Raw genomic sequence first — 22,835 nt, forward strand, 5'->3', positions numbered from 1 at the left:
CTCAAGCCACGTGTCCCCCATTCTTAATCTTTGCATTTCATTTTTTCTGCTTTAGTGGAATTTCATTTTTTCTGCTTTTTACTTTTGAACTTCATTTTGTTAGTTTTAGTTGGTCTCTCTAATCTATTAAGATCGTTTTGAATTCTGCTCCTGTCTTCTGGGGTTTTAGCTATCCCTCCCAATTTGGTGTCATCTGCAAACTTGATGATCATGCCTTCTAACTCTTCTTACTTCTCATCTTATCTTGCTGTGTGTATGTTTTCACAGGCCTTTCTTCAGCAAGAAATACTCAAAGGTGGTTTTGCCATTTCCTTCCTCTGAAATAGAGCCTACAACACTTGGCATAAGGGACAAGCTTTCTGGCTCCCAAATAAGGGGCATCCCTTATAATAAGGGATACCTGCCAGCCCCATAAGGGACAAGGTTCTGATCCCCCCCCCCAAAAGGGACACTTGGCAACCTTAGCAGTGTGAAAAGATACTAAAAAGGTAAATGATTTCCCTGGACATTAAGTGTAGTTAGTCCGACTCTGGGGGGTTGGTGCTCATCTCCATTTCTAAGCCAAAGAGCTGGTGTTGACCACAGACACCTCCAAGGTCATGTGGCCAGCATGAATGCATGGAGTGCCATTACCTTCCTGCCAAAGCAATACCTATTGATCTACTGACATTTGTATGTTTTCGAACCGCTAGGTTGGCAGAAGCTGGGGCTAACAGCGGGGAGCTCACCCTGCTCCATTGATTCAAACCTTTGATCTTTTGGTCAGCGGTTTAACCCACCGAGCCACCAGGGGGTCCTGAAAAGGTACTAGGAATAGAAAAAGTGCATCCTTTAATTTAATTTAATTTAATTTAATTTAATGCTCCACAACCCTTTTGGTTTTTGAGACTAAAATGCTCCCAGAATGGTGAAGTATGCTCCAAATACAGTAAATAAATATAACGAAATACAAGCTTGCATAGTAAGTCAGTGAGTGAGACAAATAGACAATGAGTGATCATGCAGCAACCATATTAGAATAATAATGGCTCCCACACTATCTGTGAAGGGTCTAAATAATCAGGTAATTAAATTGTTGGCATTTCTCAGTCAGGCTGTGGGTGGAAAGTACATTGTTTGCAAGGTTTCCTGCGAGATAGTAATAATTAAGACTTATTAGTGGAGTGCTTTTTAAGCAAGGGAAGAACTTCAATCCAAGGTCTACATCTGGGTACAAATTCTGCACTTGGATGCCTCCAATTGATGCAACGATGGCATCTTCCAGGGCAGATATGAAGTCAAAGACATCTTCTGGCTTCCAATTGCAATTCCTGCTGTTTTGCCTTCATGTATCACATATGAACCCTTTCCTCCTCAACATGGATCCCTCTAAAAAGAAAACAGGCCCACATTTGGGGTGGGGGGAGGCTTCTTTAATGTCCCTGCATGGGAAGCTGGAGCTGACAGAGGGGGCTCATCTGTTCTCTCCCCAGATTCGAACCTCAAATCTGTCAGTCTTCAGTCCTGCCATCACAAGGGATTAACTCATTGCACCACCAAGGGCTCCTATATAGTCTGTGTGATTGTATCATGATGCCAGGTACACATAAAGCATGTGCAATCGGGTTTTTGTCATTCATCCATTGCCACGCCAGACAAAGGACTGCACTGTAAATCTTCATGCAGGAAGGTCTTGTTTTCTCTCTGTGTGGCAAGGGTTTTAGGAACACAAGTAAAGCTCCCTTGGATCAGACCAAAAGCCTGTCTCAAGGGTGGGAAATCTCTTTCAGCATAAGGGCCAAAGTCAATTTCAGTTAAGATTGTTGTGGGCTGCATTCCAATGGTGGGCAGGAATGCAGGCAAATAACTGGGACTAAAAATACCAGTATGTTTCAACTTGAAGTTATTTCTGCTGGTATCTAACCTTCGGAGAGAATCTTAACCTTTTAGAAGAAGGAGGAAATTGCACCAAAACACATCATGGAAAAGGGTCCCAGGGGAATATACTGAGATTCCAGTAGGGCTACGTTCAGCCTCACAGTCTGTGATTCTCCAACCCTGGCATAACTGTTCCAGCATCATATTCCTTACAGCTTCCAACTGGATATCTCTGCAAAGTCCACAAGGACAGCATATTGGGAAAACTCTCCAGTTCCCACCAAAAGCTTTCATAGCTGGAATCATTAGATTGTTGTGAGTTTTCAGGGCTGTATGGCCATGTTCCAGTAGCATTCTCTCCTGACGTTTCACCTGCATCTGTGACAGGCATCCTCATAGGTTGTGAGATCTGTTGGAAACTAGGAAAATTGGGTTTATATATCTGTGGAATGTCCAGGGTGGGAGAAAAAACTCTTGACTGTTTGAGATAGGTGTGAATATTTTAATTGGCCACCTTAAATAGCATTTAATGGCCCTGCAGTTTCAGGGTCTGGGTTTTTACTGCCGGGGAAATCCTTTGTTGGGAGGTGATTAGCTGGCCCTGATTGTTTCTTGTCTGGAATTCCCCTGTTTTTGAGTGTTGTTCTTTATTTACTGTTATGATTTTAGAGGTTTTTTTTAATACTGGTAACCAAATTTTGTTCATTTTCATGGTTTCTTCCTTTTTGTTGAAATTGTCCAATTGGATTTCAATGGCTTCTCTGTATAGTCTGATATGGTAGTTGTGAGATAGTCCAGTATTTCCGTGTTCACAAATAATATTCTGTTGGTTCACCTATGGTTGACTTCTCTGGTTGAAGTGGTCTGCAGTGCCTTTCACGTTCCTTGATTCGTGTTTGGGTGTACAACCTCTGAGGATGCCTACCATAGATGCAGGTGAAACATCAGGAAAGAATGCTTCTGGAACATGGCCAGAAGGCCTGGAAAACTCACAACAACCCAAAAAATGCATTTTTGGGGCCTCAGAGGTCAAAGATTCTCTTTTCCAAATCTAAACATGATTCTCTATAGCATTCAATTGCATCGACCTTAAATAGGAGATACATCTACTTTCCATGTTCAAACAAATGAACATTAAACCTACTTGCTCCAAACTGGAGTCCTGCAGATATCTCAAACCAAAGCCCACACCAGCCCCAGATATTTTGCTGGTTGGAGCTCCTGCGAAATACAGTCCAATATATCTGGGGGACAACAAGTCAAGGAAGGTCTTATTCAATGGTTTGGAAACCAAGCCCTATGAGGAACGGCTTAAGGATCTAGGTATGTTTAGCTAAGAGAAAAGAAGGCTGTGAGAGGACATGATACCCTTTTTAAAATATCTGAAAGGATGCCATATTGAAGAGGGGGCAAGCTTATTTTCTGTTGTTTTGGAGACTAGGACACGAAGCAATGGATCCAAAATGCAGATGGTAAGAGCTGTGGAATAGGTAGTGGAATAGGCTGCCTTGGAGTGAAGTGGAGTCTCTTTCTCTGGGAGTTTTTAAGTAGAGGATAGATCAGTGATTCTCAACCTTCCTAATGCCTCAACCCTTTAAAATAGTTCCTCATGTTGTGATGACCCTCAGCCATAAAATTATTTTGTAGCTACTCCATGACTAATTTTGCTACTGTTATGAATCATAATGTAAATATAATGTATGGGGGGGGGGTCAAAAGGTTTTGCCTCCTGCATCATAAAAACATTATAAATGAACATATAACAGCAGAGGTTGCTACACATCATAGCCTGAACTGCCCTCTACACAAAACTACCATTCAACATAGCGACCATGACAACAGTGCCATCATTTAACCCAGGCATCAAAACCATTTTGGAAAAATTCAGGATTGTCAGACTACACAAAGAAGCCAGAGTCCTCTGAAACACAACCTAAATAAATTCAGATTTAGTGGCTTGAATGACATTAAAGGAAGAGAAAAGATCTTCAGCATTATCTGGCAAAAAGGTTCCGAAGACCATCAGAAATATGTGTTTTCTGATGGTCTTTGGCGACCCCTCTAAAGCCCCCCTTGTGACCCCCACAAGGGTCCTGACCCCCAGGTTGAGAAACCTGGGCTAGATGGACATCTGCCGGGAGTACTTTGATTATGTGTTCCTGCATGCCTGACTGTCTCTTGCGGCCTCTTCCAACTCTGTGATTCTGTGATTTATGCATATATGCTGATCACCACAATATCAGAGTCAGTGTCTCTCTCTTTCTGTGCATTTCACTGACTATAACCTATTGCCATAACCTTAATGCCATATCTAGCTGGCTGGAGTCGCGGCAGGGATGTAAGAATCTGCCAGTCAGTTGGGTGCTAATGCCCATCATTAAAAAAGAAAAAAAAAGACTCCCTGCGATTAGAGGGATTTTTATGATCTAACATCAAACACAGCTCACCGCATTCTCTGTTCCAAGCCATTGGCTATTATCCAAGCGCAACGGCGCTAGTTTTAGCCAGCTCAGTGTGCTTGTGCTGAATTTTCTAGGCATCTTTGGAAATTTCCATGTGCAGCACAGACCTAAAGACACAATTTTCTCTCTCCCTCTCCAACAGCACCTTTTGTGCCTCCTTGAAGAAGAAAATCACCAGCCCACGGTTTCCTCTAGCTGGATGACCTTTGTAACCAAATCTTGAACTGATGGATGTACCATCTTTCAGCTTCCTCCTCTCCCCCCCAAACCCGCTCTTGCTATTTAAGGAGTCATCTAAGGCCCTCGCTTTTTCCCAAGGCTCCTGACTGCAATGCAAAGACAAATGTGCCTGCCTTCTTTTTTAAAAGTGTGTTCCTTAGCAACCGGACTAAGCTTTTGCAAAAGAAGACAACAGAAGGAGCATCCCAAATCAGGCCCACCCTCCACACTGCTGCAGCAGAATTACGTCGCAGATATATTTATACTATTCCACACACACCCACAACTTTCTTCGAAGGTTTTGTGCCAACATGGCAAGCTGCCAGGAAAAAACTTTCAAACTTGCCATCAAATGAGTTGCACTGATGTGTGTTCGTGTTTCATGATACAAGCATTAATGTGCGTTGCCAAAGGCTTTCATGGCCAGAATCACTGGGTTGTTGTGACTTTTCCAGGCTGTATGGCCATGTTCCAGAAGCATTCTCTCCTGATGTTTCATCCACATCTATGGCAAGCATCCTCAGAGATTGTGACATCTGTTGGAAAGTGAGGTTTGTATATCTGTGGAATGTCCTGAGGGATGTTTAACTGGGAGAATAAAAGGTAGCGAGGGAACATGAGAACCACATTTCAAGATTTAAAAGTGTGTCCCATTGAGGGGACGGGGGGGGGGGGGTGGCTTTCTGCTGCTCTAGAGACCAGGGCACAAGAGGCAATGGTTCCAAATGGCTGGGAAAGAGATTCGACTGAAAAGATTAGGAAGAACTCCCTGAGAGTAAGGGCTGTTGGAGAGTGGCATAGGTCTGCCTGGGAGTGTGGTGGAGTCTCCTTCTCTGGAGGCTTTTCCACAGAGGCTGTCTATCGGGAGTGTGTTGGTTGTTCCTTCTTGCATAGCAGGGGGTGGGACTGGATGGCCCCTGGGGGTCTCTTCCAGTGCTTGAATTCTAGAATTTTATATCAGAAGTAGGCAATACGGGTCTAATGGATGCACTTTTTCTTTCTAATCCACCATCTCCTCCTGAGCAAGGCTAACCCTTTTGGGATCCAAACTTCTCCTTCACTTTCTGCCTCCGAAAGAGAAGAGGAAGGGAAGGGAAGGAAAGGGCAGGAAGGGGACTTGGGGAGAACCGACTCCCTCCTGGCTCACCCATCCATCTCCGGCCTGCCATGCGGCCCGTAAGTAGGAAAGTTTGCACATGCCTGGTTTACACTGTAATCCGGAGAGAAGGGTGGAATATAAATAAAGTGTTGTTGTTGTTATTATCATTATTATTATTATGGCTAAAGAAGGTAATGCTTCCTGTACCTGATGATGCAGACTTCAGGCCATAAGAAACCTTTTCCGTCATGTATATTATTTAAGTGTTCACAGCACTGTGTGGCTCTTTGCTGGTTTTGCAATAACCTTGTTGTAGACTTTAAAAATAACCATGCACCTGGACACACCCTGAATTAAAAAGGAGAGACCTTCAGACTGCGCAGTGCTGGCTTTTAAAAGGGAAAGGAAAGGAAAAAGAAAAATCAAGGTGCTGAAAGCTAAACGCAATGGTGGCAAAAGATTGCGGGGAAGCCTCACACTGTACTTTCTCTGCCCAATGTTCTCTGCCAAAATTGCAGCGGCACAGCGAGCATCAGCTGGGAGCTGTTTGATTCTCTCGCCCACGCAAAGGCTCAGAGTAACCAAGGTGTCGGCAAGAGCACAGCATCTATTTGCAAAGCCTCCCCTTCTCGCTCTCTGCATTGCCCAGGAAATATTTCAAGAGCCTGTTAAGGGAGGCAGAGCTGCCGTCTCCTCCGCCCACGGCCTGCCTTCGCCTGCAGCTCAAAAGAATCGAAATAAGGACACCTTATAACAGATCAGAACCCATGTTGTCACCTAAACTAATTCAGGTTAAGTAGTCACAAACCAGCGTAGGGTTGTGGTTTAAGTGCTGGACTATATGACTCTGCAGACCAGGGTTCAATTCGCTGCTCAGCTCTGGAAAACCATTGGTGACCTTGGGCGTGTCACACATTTCCAGTCCCAGACAATCCCCTTATCGATTCACTGTAGGTAGGAAACAACTTGAAGGTCCATAACAACAAATTGTCTAGCCTGATGCAACCAAATCCCTCCGTAGTCCAGCATTCACCTTTCTACAGTAACTAAACAAATTATCCTTGAATAACTTCCCGAACATGTTTCCCAACAACCTGTAGACCAGGCACGGGCAAAGTTGTGCCCTCCAGGTGTTTTGGACTTCAACTCCCACAATTCCTAACAGCCTTGGGTCCCTTCCTTTTCCCCATATATTTCTGATGGTCTTGGGAACCCCTTTGGGAGAGAAGGCTGAGGATCTCTCCACCTGTCGTTCTCTTCCTTTTTGGAAACACACGCGAATCCTCCCACCAAAAGCCCTCCTCTGCTGTGGTTGGCTAGCCTCTCAGCCATGGCTGTTTCTGAGACTCCAAGTGGGGAGGGGAGAGCAGGGAGGCTTGACCCATGACAGCGTGCTGCACATGTGCAGGCAAGGGAGAGCATGTGAGGCTGGAGGGATGCTTGCGCCAGCAAATCCCTTCAAGGCATTGGGGTTCTGTGTGGGAGGTTTGGCCCAATTCTATCATTGGTGGGGTTCTGAATGCTCTTTGATTGTAGGTGAACTATAAATCCCAGCAACTACAACTCCCAAATGTCAAGGTCTATTTTCCCCAAACTCCACCAGTGTTCACACTTGGGGATATTGAGTATTCATGCCAAGTTTGGTCCATATCCATCATTGTTTGAGTCCATAGTGCTCTCTAGCTGTAGGTGAACAACTCCAAAACTCAACTCCAAAACCACCAAATCCTTCCAGTATAGTCTGTTGGTCATGGGAGTTCTGTGTGCCAAATTTGGTTCAATTCCATTGTTGGTGGAGTTCAGAATGCTCTTTAATTGTGGGTTAACTATAAATCCCATCAACTACAACTCCCAAATGACAAAATCAATCCCCTCCCCCCAACTGCACCAGTATTCAAATTTGGGCGTATCGGGTATTTGTGCCAAATGTGGTTAAGTTAATGAAAACACATCCTGCATATCAGATATTCACATTACGATTCGTAACAGTAGCAAAATTACAGTTATGAAGTAGCAATTAAAATAATTTTGCAGTTGGGCGTCACCACAAAATGAGGAACTGTATTAAGGGGTCACGGCATTAGGAAGGTTGAGAAACACTGGTATAAGGGAAAGCAAGGGAAGGAGGGAAGAAATGGAGAAAAGAGAGAGAGAGAAGGTATATGAGGGAAATGGAGGGGGAAAAGAAAGCGCCACAAAGAGAGCCTGCTCAAAGAGACTTGCCAGAGTGATGCCATGGAGACATTTTGAGGTAGGCCTTATCAGAGCCGGAGAAGGGAGAAAGCAGGAGGGCAGTATCCCCTCCAACGCCCAGGCAACACCAGGTATATATGCTACTAAATATTATAATTATGAATAGTTTCGCTTATTAGTAAATTATACTTTGTACATTTCAGGATTTCTTTTCATGTCAAGAATGACTTAAGAAACTGCAACTCGCTTCCAGTGTGACAGAATTGGACGTCTGCAACGACGTTGCTCAGGGGACGCCTGGATGTTTTACCATCCTGTGAGAGGATTCTCTGATGTCCCTGCATGGGAAGCTGGAGCTGACAGCTGGGAGCTCACCCTGTCTTGCAGATCCAAACCACCAACCTTCAGGTCAGCAGTTCAGCCAGCTCAAGGGTTTAACCCATTGCGTCACCACTGCTCTATACATTTCAGGATGCCAATGGCTCTGCCTAATGGGAACAGCATGAAGCAGTGCAGAACCTCTCACGGCCTTAGGTCCACGTGTAGCCTTTTGGGACAAAATGACAGTACTGAGCATGGCCAAAACAAACTGTGGCAACCTCTTTTGTCCCTTTTTGTTCTTTCCAGAACTCTTTCATCCCCTTTGCATCTTTCCACGGTTCTCCCTCTTCTTTCACCTGCATGGTACAATGGTTAGCCTCAGATGAAAAGATCCAATGCCCACAAATATTAGTTTTTTGCTAAAGCTATATTAGCACAGGACCAAAGAGGGAGCCTTCCAGCTTAATCCAAAGCACAGGCAGGGAGTGAGATAAAGTGTTACTTCAAGAGACTTTTGAACAAATGATAACAGGGAGCTTTGTTTGTACTTCACCATAGTGTTGACCTGCAAGAGAGAAATCAGTGTAGTGTTCTGTTTTTAAATGTCTCTTAAAGTGTCCTTTAAGCGCCTTTGTCTTTGAAAAGTCAGTGTTTCATTAAATGCAAGCTGAGCATTGCAGAATGCAGTGCTGTGAAGAGAAGGGCAAGACACAATCAGAGCACAAGCGTATTAGTATGCACACACAAGCACACATCTACTTCATTGTTTCTAAAGCAGGCATGGGCAAACTTTGACCCTCCAGGTGTTTTGGATTTCAATTCCCACAATTCCTAACAGCCTCGGGCCCTTTCCTTTTCCCCCTCAGCCACTTAAGTTTCTCAAGTCGTTCCTGACACAAAAAGAAATCCTGAAATGTACAAAGGTCTCTTCCAACTCTTCGATTCTATGATTCTATGATTCTATCCAGCTCTGATAAGGCCTACCTCACAATGTCTCAATGTCAACTCTGCCAAATCTTTTTGAGTAGACTCCCTTTGTGGTTCTTTCTTTCTTTCCTCCATTTCCCTCATACACCTCCCTCTCTCTTTTCTCCATCTCTTTCCTTCTTCCCTTGCTTTTCCTTATACACTTTCTTTCTTTCTTTCTTTTCCTCCCTCCCTTTCTCCCTTCTTTCCTTTCTCTTCCTTCCCTCCTTTAAGTTTACTTCTTTTTTCTTTCTTCCCTCCTTTCTTACCTCCTTTCTCCCCTTTCTGTTTTCTATCTTCCTCTTTCTTTCCCTACCCACATATTTTTCCTCCCTCCCTTCAATACTTTTTCTTTCTCCTTTCTCCCTTTATTTTCCCTTTGTTTCTTTTGCTATTTCTTTTCTTCCCTCCCTCCATTCTTCTCTTCTGTCTTTTCCCTTCTCTTCTTTTTCTTTCTTCCCTCCCATAATCCCTTTTCCCCCTTCCTTTCTTTTTGCTTCCTCCTCTTTCTTTCTTTCCCTACCCTCATATGTTTCCCTCCCTTCTATATTTTTTCTTTCTCCTTCCTCCCTTCCTTCATTTTCCCTTTCTTTCTTTTGCTTCTATTTCTTTTCTTTCTTTCTCCTCTCCCACCCTCCCTCCCTTCTTTCCTTTTCTTCCTTCCTTCCCCTTCCCTTCTTTTTCTTTCTTTCTTCCCTTCTTCCCTTCTTTCTCCCCTTCCTTTGTTTTTCTTTCTTTCTTTCACTACCCTCAAATCTTACCCTTCCTCCAATACTTTTTCTTTCTCCTCTCTCCCTTCATTTTCCTTCTTTTGCTATTTTTCTTTCTTTTCTTCCCCACTCCCTTCTTTTCTTTCTCTTCCTTCTTTTCCCTTCCCTTCTTTTTCCTTTCTTCCCTCCCACAATCCCCTTTTTCTCCCCTTCCTTTCTTTTCACTTCTTTCTCTTTCATTCTTTATCTATCCTCATATGTTGTAAAATGAAATATATGAAGATTTATGGGGCACAAGTACTTGTCAAACTGGGTTTACACTGTATAGTTTTTCATGAATCCCACTCTGGAATAGGGATCTTTGCTAGTGAAAGCCAGGATGTGGGATCTTGTTACTAATGAGATCAGGGATTTGACTGCAGCCCAGAGGTGGAAAGAGACCTTTTGCCTCGAAAACCTCAAATGCCTTCAGTGCTCTGGAGAGATATCATTGTGTCTCCTCCTCCTCCTCATCCCTCCACACCCATCTCTCCTTTTTCTGCCACCAAGCTGCGGAGTGTGATAAAAAAAACCTCTGGTCTGCGGGCCCACCCCATTAGCGAAATGACAGCATTGCAGAGGATATAGCACGAATCCCTTGGGAAAGCTTTAGGAGCAGGGTTGAAATACTGCACAGATGGAGAAGGAAATTGCTCCTGCTCATAGCATAAGCTCCAGCGCATTTACAGATCTTGTATCAATTCTCAAATAGCTGTGCCACTGAACTTGCAGGATGCCAAACAAGGTAGCCATCCAGAACACCATGGGACATGAGATATATCATGATTTTTTTCGGGGGGGGGGGGTGTAATTTAGTTTGCCTGGGGTGTAGTGTCCGTCCTCCCCACACACACACACACACACGCAAATGGAACCCCAAGCCCTCTCCCTCTATAGTAGAAAATCTCCTAGTTGTCTCTGATCATACAGTGGGAACAAACCAGAAAACCGAACTGTATTTTGATATGTTCAATTGAAGTTTTAAGTAAATGCTAAACTTTTAGAAACTGAAGGGAAATTTCATTTCATAAAATCATGGAATCATAGAGTTGGAAGAGACCTCGTGGGCCACCCAGTCCAACCCCTTGCCAAGAAGCAGGAAAATCGAATTCAAAGCACTCTTGACAGATGGCCTCTGTGTAAAAGCCTCTAAAGAAGGTGCTTCCACCACACTCGAGGGTTCCACTGGTGAGTCTCCTCTGAAGGTTTTAAAGCAGGGGCTGGGTGGTCATCTGTTGGGAGTGCTTTGATTGTAAGGCAAGGGGTTGGACAGGATGGCCCTTGTGGTCTCTTCCAACTCCATGATTCTACAAGTTAGCTAGCATTGCCCTCTTGATGTGCAATGGGAAGTCACTGCTAACTGTGGGAGAAAAAGGTTGATCACTGTGAAAACCATCCACTGCATGGCTATCAGCTTCCTCCCAGTAGACTCAAATCAAGGAAAAGCTTTATGAGAACCACCACTTCTCTTAAGGTTCCCCCAACAACATCAAGATTATCCCTCTGGACAACTAAACTAGGAAATCCCAAATGCATGGTCCCCCATGAGGGTCTGCTTCCAGGAGCAAACCAAGAATGGTCACTGGGTTGTTGTGAGTTTTCCGGGCTATATAGCCATGTTCCAGAAGCGTTCTCTCCTGACGTTTCACCAGCATCTATGGCTTGAATCTTCAGAGGTTGTGAGGTCTATTGGAAACTAGGAAAATAGGGTTTATCTTTCTGTGGAATGTCCAGGGTGGGAGAAAGAACTCTTGCCTGTTTGAGGTAGGTGTGACTGTTTCAATTGACCAAGAATGGTCAACTTGGAAGTCCCTGAACAGACTCAGAAGTGGAGTGGACAGATCAAAAGACACCCTGGCTAAATGGAACTATCTAAAAGAATCTTTCACCCTGTGCGATTGTGGAGCAGAACAAACAACTTTACACCTGTATACTTGTCCACAATGCCCTGCCTCATGCACAGAGGAAGAATTGTTTAAAGCTACAGTCGCTGTTGCCCGGTTTTGGCCAAAAATTATTTAGCTGCTTGTGCTCCTTCTGTTTTTATTAGTTTTATACTTATGTATGCAATGCTCTTGACACAATATAAATAAATTCTATGATTCTATGAGGTTTGGTTGGGAGCCAAGCTAATAGCGGATTCCCCTTTTTCCAGTGGAGAATGAAATGAAGGCGTGAAGACAGCTTCACCTGGTGCATCAACCAGGGTTACATTAGAACCCTGGTTTCCTAACAGCAATTGGCTTATGAACAGCTGCAGCTGGGGTACAAGGCCCCCTACCCCAGCATGGGTCCCATCTATACTGATTGTTTAATTCAGTTTGAAGCTAGATTCCAGCTGCCTTGAAGCTAGTTTCAAACTGCAGCAGCCAGTCAACAAACTCCCACAAAAGAATTTGGTTCCCTTTATCTGTTCAACTCTTAGACCTCTGAATGAAACAAGAGTTTCTGATCTTCACATCTAATAAGAGCAATACGAAAATGTCCTTCTCTAGCTAAATCAGGTTGTTGAAATGGAAAAGATAACCTGGAGGAAAAGGGCTGTGACCTCAACTCACTTGTGGTGTTCAAAATAAATTCCTGGGTTCATAATGTGTTCAGAGGCATGCTGTTATTTAATTCTCCATCTTTTGGTTAGGCTGTAGAAGCTGGATCTTGAAGTTCAATTAAAAATCAGATTAGATCTAGAAGTCCTGATGTCTGTGTATTTTTGACTTTGTAATACAAAGAGTTGACTCATATCAGGCAAGACTCTGTCAGAGTCTTCTTATTTGCATTTTTGGCTATTCTGGCACTGCTACAGCATCCTCTATATATGTCAAAGTTATACTTTTGGGCAATCTGGTTTTACTTCAAAATTAATTGGCTAACCATTCAGAGCTAGGAGAGGTTGCTATTGTGGCTTTAAATCATGTATATATTGTTGAGAGCTTTCATGGCCGGAATCACTGGGTTGTTGTAGGGTTTTTTCGGGCTATATGGCCATGTTCTAGAGCAGTGGTTCTCAACCTGGGGTCCCCAGATGTTTTTGGCCTTCAACTCCCAGAAATCCCAACAGCTGGTTAACTGGCTGGGGTTCCTGGAAGTTGTAGGCCAAAAACATCTGGGGACCCCAGGTTGAGAACCACTAGAGGCATTCTCTCCTGACTTGCCATAGATACAGGCGAAACATCAGGAGAGAATGCCTATAGAACATGGCCATATAGCCCGAAAAAACCTACAACAACCCATGTATATATTATTGTCTTTTTACCTTCAAGTCACCTATCAGCTGATGATAACCCTATGAATCTCATAGGAGTTTCTTAGGTAAGGAATACTCACCCGTTCTTTACTTTTGCTTTAGAGACATGAGTATATAAAATGGAAGGAACCACAAGTATATGACATGGTTTTTATTTCAATTTTCTTTTGATTTTTTGATTTAAGACTTACCTTGCCACAAGCTGCCATGGAAAGGGCCAACTGGTACCACAGATGAAATTCACCAAAAGCAAGTTTCATTGCTCGCTCCAGGCACTGTTGTGTTGGGAAGAGATGGAAATATACACATAAGTAACACAGAATCATAGAGTTGGAAGAGACCTTGTAGGCCATTGAGTCCAACCCCAGCCAAGAAGCAGGAAAATCACAGTCAAAGCACCCCTGACAGATGGCCATCCAGCCTCTGTTTGAAAGCCTCCAAAGAAGGAGTCACCACAACAACAAGAGTTTCTGAACACATACATACAAAGCAATAAGTTCAACAGAATTTATTATTCCAATTTCCAGGTAGCTGGAAAAGTGAATGTTTGGGGCTAGAGAGAATTGAAAATAAATTAGTAATAGGGTGGGATGGAAAAAATGGGCAGGCAGTGGTATACATGCAAGGTATGTATGCTAGTTGTGTATAAAATTACCTTCAGGCTATGAGTATAACATGTATATGAAACACAAATGAATTTAATGTTTAGACTTGGGTCCCATCTCCAAGATATTTCATTATGTATACAAAAATAATCCAAAATCTGGAAAAAATATCTTAACTCAATAACACTTCTGGTCCCATGTATTCCAGATAATGGATACTCAACCTGTAAAATAGTTATAACTGCACTTTGTAGCTATAGTTACATGTTGTAAGATAAGGAACTGTAGGGAGTGCGTGAGAAAATGGAATAATGGGAGAGAGCAGTGATTGATAGTCTTTCTAAAGGGATTTTGAAAAAGCGGATATATGACAGTTGGTTAGGAGTGTCAGAATAGTTTGTCAGGATTAGGTGTTATGGAGTGAGGATTTAAGAGACTGAGTTGCTGGGAGAGATGGAGTCAAGGTCAGAGACAGAAAAGAATTTGATCAGACATACAGGAGAATTAAAGTCAGAGTTTGTTAGGATATGAAAGACAGGGATGTGATTTACATGTATTAAATAATGGTTTTGTAATGTGATGTTCAAATTCTGTTCAATAAACAGAATATTTGTACTGGACAGTTGAATTCTGATATGATGTCTGTAGTGGCAGTAGTTCATAGAGAGTGGTGATGGGCCAGTGGGCATAAAATATTTTTTACAATTTTCATACAAGAACTAGAAAGGTATCAAGGAGATACTCATAGAAATTCTCATAGAATTACAGAGTCGGAAGAGACCACAAGGGCCATCCAGTCCAACCACCTGCCATGTGGAAGACACAATCAAAGCACCCTGACAGTTGACCATCCAGCCTCTGCTTAAAAACCTCCAGAGAAGAAGACTCTACTACACCCCTCAGAGTTGGTGACTATAGAGCAGTGGGACAGGAGAAGGTCCTCACATGGAAGAGAGGAGGCACCACAATTGAAGGGAGAAGTTGATAAGCTGGAATGTGTCCAAAGAAGGGCAACTAAAATGATCAAGGGTCCAAAGGACAAGCCCTACGAGGAGCAGCTTAAAGAGCTGGGCATGTTTAGCCTGCAGAAGAGAAGGCTGAGAGGAGACATGATAGCCATGTATAAATATGTGAGGGAAAGTCATAGGGAGGAGGGAGCAAACTTATTTTCTACTGCTCTCGAGACTAGGATGCAGAACAATGGCTTCAAACTACAAGAAAGGAGATTCCATCTGAAAATTAGGAAGAACTTCCTGACTGAGAGCTGTTCAGCAGTGTAACTCTCTGCCCGGAGTATGATGGAGGCTCCTTCTTTGGAGGCCACTTCTCTGGATGGCCATCTGTCGGAGGTGCTCTGAATGTGATTTTCCCTCTTCTTGGCAGGGGGTTGGGCTGGATGGCCCATGAGGTGTCTTCCAACTCTATGATTCTATGGTTCTAGGTGGGGATAAGGGGAAGCCCTCTCATTTGGGATGAGAGACAATCCAAACACTTGGAGGCAGCAAAGTGATAGGTAGAACCTTGTCAAGCTGCCCACATCTCTACCCACTTGTATCACCAATTTGCACCTGACTATTCAAAAATAAACTAGATGTAGCAAGCATAGAGTCTGCATTTCCATGTTATGAACTAGCTCATAACTACAAAAGGTTATTGGGGTGGGGGCAACAACCCTCCAAATCCCCCAGACAACATAGCCATGCTGAGTGGGAGAATCTGGGTGATTTAGCACCAAAAATCATGTTTTCAAGCTGCAAAGCAATGCATCATACAAGAGAAATTGAGAGCACTGCCTTGGTTAAGAAATAGGACAAACTAGGAGGACCAGATACCTCAGAAAGCATGACATACTGCCCTCTTCTGCCCAACGTGATACTTAGAAGGTCGTAAACTGCTGATGCATCCCGGAGACTGACGGCTCGATCATCCTTCTGGTCAGGAGCCCGGCTAATTACAGCATCCTGGTTTGCCTGAGGGAGAATTCAGAATAATAAAATAAAAAGGGGGTGCAAGGAGGTGAGCGGGTCTAGCGTTAATGAAGGGGGAATGCCAAATAACTTGAGAAAGGTCTTCACTTATGTACCACATGTCAAAGCAAGCAAGCGCTGCACCAACCTACGCATTCTTCTGGAGGAGACTAATTCAGGAAGGCAGAATACATTCACAGAAAGTCCAGGAAACCATCCCTTCTGATTATCTCTCAGCCACATCAGACGAGAGATGACAAAGGCCTCTAAGGCCAGGTTCTCCGAGGCCCAGGGGCCACACTTAAATGGTGTGCCCAATTACTGCAGTCGCCTGTATCTTTGCTAAGGCAGCCACATCAAAATGAAAGCAATGCTATTCCAGGTTACTGTTTGATTTGAAAAAAAAAACTCAGGCTTGGAATAAGACTCCTACTGTTCCCTTGTGAAATGTTATGCTGTTCTCTGAACTGTCACTCAAAAAAACATGATCTCAAAAATCAAATGGTAGCGTTTCTGACAACTGTGTGGCACATCATTTCTATCCTGTGCAGTGCTTTCAATACAAAATAGTCCAGGGAAGCAGGGCTGCAGAAAACCCTCCTCACGTTGAAGGTTTGGGAAGAAATCTATATAAATAAAAATGTAATGTTCGTTTGTGGGATTAACATAACTCAAAAACCATTGGACGAATTGACACCAAATTTGGACACAATATACCTATCAGGCCAATGAGTGACCATCACTAATAAAAACACTGAAAACCACAGTGGAAGGGACTTAAAAGGCCGAAAAAGATACTACAGCACGTGTGCAAAAACAACTTCGCCCGGCAAACAAACGACACAATAGCATATCCACACTCTGTTCCAGAGTACAGCTCCCAGCATCCCCTAGACCAGGCCCTTGAGGAGAGGAGGAGGATCCAAATGCACTGCTTCAAAGATGCAAGCTTTCTTCTACTTGGATTTCTTTGAGAGCATCCCAATTCCTGCATATTTCCAATTTCCTATTCCTGGACTGCAACTCCCAGCAATCCTCCAGATAGATAGATTAGATGGAGATAGGTAGGTAGGTCGATCGATCTGGAGGACTGCTGGGAGTTGCAGTCAAAGAATAGGTAGATAAGGAAGAAAGGGGAGAAAGGGGAAGGGAAAGAAAAGAGGGAAGGAAGGGATGAGGGAGAGAAGGAAGGAAGGAAGGAAAGAGAGAAGGAAAGAAAAAAGGGAAGGGAGGAAGGAGGAGGGGAGGGAAGGAAGGAAGGAGAGAGAGAGAGAGAGAGAGAGAGAGAGAGGAAGAGGAAAGTTGGCCACAGCAATGCATGGCGGGTACAAATAGTAAAAAAGATCACAACTTGATATGTAGAGGCACAGCACCCCAAGACCTTTTTGAGTTTGGTATGGCACCAATCACCCCAACGCCAAGGAGAATCTCTGACACCCATTCATGCTTTCTCCAGAAAAGGCTATTTAAGGAGTATAAAGGTTCAGAAATATCTAATCCGACCACCCTTCTTAAATACTCTGTTCCTGGAAGGCTTTTACTGGAACAACAGTTTCCTCTTTCTGGAGAACTTCCAGTCAAGGAATCCCTACAGAAGATGATTCAAGGTTTCTGCGTGGTCTGTGCCTCTAATGTGAAAGGCCTCTGCAACCCCATAACTTCTAGAATCCTTGTCAGCATCATGGCCAAAGGCTAAAAGCTGTCTAGAGACATAGAAATGATTAATTTGAATTTAGCAGTCCCTGCTAGACAGCTTCACATCAGTTTGGCAAATCAAGGCTGGAAAGAGATAGGTGGATGAGGACAGAGCTGGGAAATAAACTTTTCTGTTGCCAAGCTGCTTGTGCTGTTCCCAGGGCTATTGGGACGAGAAGGTAAAAGCCAGAGGTTGACCGCAAGGCCAAAGCAAGCTTAGAACTAAAGGGAAAGTATAATCAAGGGGAAAATGTAGAATTTGCAGAGTTATTTATACTCTTAGAACCTCAAATAAAAACAGGTTGATGCATTATCAGAACATTATGACCCTACTGTTGACTAACTGGCGCCATGTCTAAGCAAGAATAGCAACCTGAGATGTACATAAAAGATTAAGTTTGAACAGTTTTTACTTGGTGCTAGCTTAGTAATTTTCCGTTAAGGCTTAATTACTGGCTAATATATTTCCAAAATCTTGCTATGATTTGCTATATGGTGCTGTATTTTGTTGCTAAGTAGATTTTCCAAAATTGCTCTAGATGATGTGTGTGCTTGCTCAAGGGACAAATTGCTCAGATATTTTTCTGACATCTGGGCCAGCATTGTATCATTGGACAAACTATGTCTCCATTCATGAACTCAAACTGGGCAGGTTTCCCTCTTTGGTGTGTCAGGTCCTCACATTTCGATTCTCTTTCCTTGTGTGCTATATAAAACTTGAGAGCAAGCGTACCTTTTGGGAGGGTGCATCACACCCTAAGGAATCTGTTAGCCAGCCATGGGGATCAAGAGCAGTATGTGTGAAAAAGATCTTGGGGTCCTCGTGGACAACAAGATAAACATGAGCCAACAATGTCATGGGGCGACAAAAAAAGCCAATGGGATTTTGGCCTGCATCAATAGGCATATAGTGTCCACGGAAGTCATGCTACCCCTCTATTCTGCCTTGGTTAGACCACACCTGGAATATTGTGTCCAATTCTGGGCACCACAATTGAAGAGAGATATTGACAAGCTGGAATATGTCCAGAGGAGGATGACTAAAATGATCAAGGGTCTGGAGAACAAGCCCTATGAGGAGTGGCTTAAAGAGCTGGGCATGTTTACCCTGAAGAAGAGAAGGCTGAGAGGAGACATGATAGCCATGTATAAATATGTGAGAGGAAGTCATAGGGAGGAGCGAGCAAGGTTGTTTTCTGCTGCCCTGGAGACTAGGACGCAGAGCAATGGCTTCCATCTACAAGAAGGGAGATTCCATCTGAACATTAGGAAGAACTTCCTGACTGTGAGAGCTGTTCACAGTGGAATGTGGTGGAGGCTCCTTCTTTGGAAGCTTTTAAACAGAGGCTGGATGGTCATCTGTCAGGGGTGATTTAAATGCAATATTCCTGCTTCTTGGCAGGGGGTTGGACTGGATGGCCCATGAGGTCTCTTCCAACTCTTTGATTCTATGATTCTATGATTCAACACATGCATTTTACACCTCTCTTCATCCATGAAAACACTATGCATTTCAATGTTTGCAATAGCACATACTTGATGGAACAGACCGTCCTTGAATAAACTACAATCTTCCATCTGGTTTTGCAGCATCTAGATTACCTTTCCACAAGCTGCTTCTCTCTAACACACCTGAAGGGTTCCAGAGTACAACAAGTGCATTCAGAACTTGGAAATATTTGTTAAAAATTGATTCATTAATCCTAACTTGATAACATGTTCAACAGCAGCTTTGGAGGGAACTGTTTCAAATGTTAAATCATTATGGAATACTGATTTCTGTTCCTTGATACTTTAACATGTCTCTGGTTTCTTCCAGTAATTTAATTTTTAAAAATAGTAATTATAAAAAGGTAATTTAAAGACCTCACCATTTAGCGAAATATATAAAATTAAATATATTTTACCTATCTCCCTCTATGAACCACTAAGGACCTTGAGATCGTCTGGGGAGGCCCTGTTCTCAGCCCATCCATTGCAGTCACGTTTGGTGGAGACAAGAGACAGGGCCTTCTCCATGGTGGCCACTGGGCAGTGGAATTCCCTCCCTAATGAGATCAGATCTGACCCCTCACTCCTGACCTTCAAGAAGAAACTCATATCCTGGATGTGATATCAAGCGTTTGCAGAATAGACTGACTTGCTGGAAAAGGCAACGCTTTTAATGGACTACAATGGACTGACTAGAATGACAATCTGAACCAGCGAATTGTTTTAATATATATTTATAACTGTTTTACTTGTGCTAATTGTATTTTATGCTATGCTTTATTCTGTGTTGGTAGCTACTCTGAGTCCCTCTTCAGAGATCGAGAAGGGCCGGATACAAATGCCCCAAATAAATAAATAAATATTTTCTTAACAGTGTAACATGAATAGATTTTCTGTAAAATTCACAATTAACACATCAACGAATGTGGCGCTGACACAAATGTTTCCAATTACCAAGAGCATCGATTCCCAGCAAATAATCTCATAACCTTGTTGTCCTGTGATGATTTTTCAAAAATGTAATTGTAGCTTTGTTTTAAAGGTGTGCTTAGTGCCAACTGTAAGCAATTGGTCTTAAGAATATTAGTTCGTCTGGAAAGAGGAAAACAGGGGAGCGATGGTTTCTGAAATCAACTCAAGGTACACAAACACGGTTTTAGAAAATTGTCTTTAGACCAGCTGTAAGCTATTTTGGATGTTCTCAAAAGTGAAACAGAAGAAACATGAGTGATTGTGTGGTTGAAGTGTGTGGATTTTGTGATTTTAATGTTTATATTGATATATTTTTATTCCATGTTTTAATGTTAAATGATGTTTTGTTTTATTATTTAATTGATAATTGTGTATTATTATCGTTATATTAGGTTTCTGTATGTGAGGCATTACGTTTTGCCATAATTGTGTTGGAAATCGCTTTGAGTCCCTCGCTGGGGTGAGAAAAGCGGTATACAAATGAGGTAGGTAAAGATAAGGGTTTCCTCTGACATTCAGTAATGTCCGACTCTGGGGGCTGGTACGCATCTCCATTTCTAAGCTGAAGAGCCAGCATTGTCCGTAGATGCCTCCAAGGTCATGTGGCCGGCATGACTGCATGGAGCACCATTACCTTCCCACCAGAGTGGTACCTATTGATCTACCCACATTTACATGTTTTTGAACTGCTAGGTTGGCAGAACTATAGGTGTGGAAGTAACCTCAGTGTCCATCTAGTCCAACCCACTACCATATACAAAATAACCTCTGGGATTGGGAATATTTGCTGAAATACAAAGCCAATTGTGAGTTGCTTACTCCTGCCCTGATAGAAAAGGAATGCAAAAATGAACTAAATGCACAGGATGGGAAATAAAAAGTCTTTTTAGATTTGGTTGCTTCATCCTCCGCAATCAAAAAGTATGTCTTGGTTACAGGGTCCTTCATTAATAGGAAGACTTTAAACATGCACTGAGGAAAGCAACCATGTCTGGAATGATGTACACAATAATCCTGGTTGTCACTTAAATCCATTTCCACATTCTACACCATACTATTAAAAAGTTTCTGCTTCACCAACTCTGCTATGCCATTTACTTGTGAAAAATCGCTGCGCTGAAGAAGCCCCCACATCTCCCGAAAGCTGGTAATCAGAGTCAGCTATTTTGAGGATTTGTCAGTGGGCCAAACGAGGAATTTTAAAGAGAAGCCTCAGCACAGATCAAATATTTACCCAGACTAGCACGCTGTCACAAGCTTTCGGGGTTACAAGTATGGATAGCTGTCTATAAAAGGGAAATAAATAAAAAAGAATGCACAGGATGCAGTGGTTATAAAATTAATGGGAGATTTGTAAAACCAGTTCCAAATTCCCATGAAAACCATCCCAAGTGCCCTCAGGGAGATGGAGGCGGGGTATAAAAATAAAGTTATATTATTATTATTATTATTATTATTATTATATTATTATTATTTGAAACACAACAAGATGAGTTCACAACAGAGAAGATCACTCTGCTAGCTGTTGAATTGGTTCCACATCGGACACTTCCCAAGTGTCTAGGACTGTGTGATGTATCAGTGAATAATGCATGCCGATCCCAGTAAGGTGGCCTTCTGCAGTTGACAGATGGTAATTTTGTGAGTGCCGATTGTGCTTAAATGCAGGCCAAGGTCTTTAGGCACTGCACCCAGTGTGCAGATCACCACTGGGACCACCTTGACTGGCTTGTGCCAGAGTCTTTGCAGTTCGATCTTTAAATCCTCATATCGTGTCAACTTTTCCAGTTGTTTCTCTGAAATCCTGCTGTCACCTGGGATTGCGATATTGACAATCCATACTTTGTTTTTTAACACAATGGTGAGGTCAGGAGTATTATGCTCCAAAACTCTGTCTGTCTGAATCTGAAAGTCCCAGAGGAGTTTGGTGTGTTCGTTCTCTGTAACTCTTTATTACTTAATAATAATAATTATTATTACTGTCATGCCACTTACCGAACCAATGAGTTTCTCTCTAGGTTGACCAACCACATATGGTTTTTATGATGATGTGGGGAGCCATGGATTTACTGGAGGAATGGAGGAACTAAAATAATATTATATATGGGCAGCTATTATTATTATTGTTATTGTTGTTGTTGTTGTTGTTGCCCATATATTGCAAATGTTTCCAATATACGGACAGCTATTATTATTATTATGAGGGTCCCCTAGTGGTGCAGTGAGTTAAACCACTGAGCTGCTGAACTTGCTGACCAAGAGGTTGGTGGTTCGAATCTGGGGAGCAAGGTGAGCTTCCGCAGTTAGGCCCAGCTTGAGCAAACCTAGCAGTTCGAAAACATGCAAATGTGAGTAGATCAATAGGTACTGCTTTTGCAGGAAAGTTGTCAGAAATATTAAAAATTAACTAGGTATTTTTTATTACAAAAATGTGAATCAGGCACTAGGAGAGTTAGTAGGCTGAAGCCTGTTAGAGCCGCCGCAAACTAGCGTCTTGGGAGAGCAAACTGTGCCAGCACGACCAATGACGTCGAAGACTCCGCCTCTCTCTCCGCCTCTTTCTCTGCCTATTTCTCCGCGCCTGCGTGGTTTTCCCTTTGCTAGGGCAGCTATGCGAGCGTACTCTCACTGTTCCTATGGAAGATATAATGTTGATCTGTGTGTTTTTGTTCTTTTTATTACTTTTGGATCACACTGCTGCTAATGAGTTGCTCTGTTGTACATTTATGAGGAGGGTCTTTCGTTAATAAGCCCATTTGCCCAACAAAGGTAACAACACTCCATGCAGTCATGCTGGCCACATGACCTAGGAGGTGTCCACGGACAACGCTGGCTCTTCGGCTTAGAAATGGAGATGAGCACCACTCTCCAGAGTAAGACATGACTAGACTTAATATCAGGGGAAACCTTTACCTTTACATCATCATCATCATCATCATCATCATTATGGATCAGGATCATGTAAATAATGCAGAAAACAATGGTGTAGAAGAAT

The 22,835-nt window shown here is 42.9% G+C and overlaps 1 protein-coding gene across 1 annotated transcript in view; it reads right to left on the reverse strand.

Annotated features, from left to right (window-relative positions):
- TTC7A (tetratricopeptide repeat domain 7A) overlaps positions 1-22,835 on the reverse strand; it is a 226,727-nt gene that overhangs the window by 155,275 nt on the left and 48,617 nt on the right. Inside the window, exons 9-10 of the mRNA XM_060754418.2 lie at positions 15,548-15,685; positions 13,302-13,385 (exon numbers count right to left, since the gene is read on the reverse strand). Coding sequence (XP_060610401.2) covers positions 13,302-13,385; positions 15,548-15,685 — 222 coding nt within the window. The remainder of the gene's footprint in view (positions 1-13,301; positions 13,386-15,547; positions 15,686-22,835) is intronic.

This window comes from Anolis sagrei, chromosome 1 (assembly GCF_037176765.1).
Source record: "Anolis sagrei isolate rAnoSag1 chromosome 1, rAnoSag1.mat, whole genome shotgun sequence".
In the NCBI taxonomy this organism is placed as follows: Eukaryota; Metazoa; Chordata; class Lepidosauria; order Squamata; family Dactyloidae; genus Anolis; species Anolis sagrei.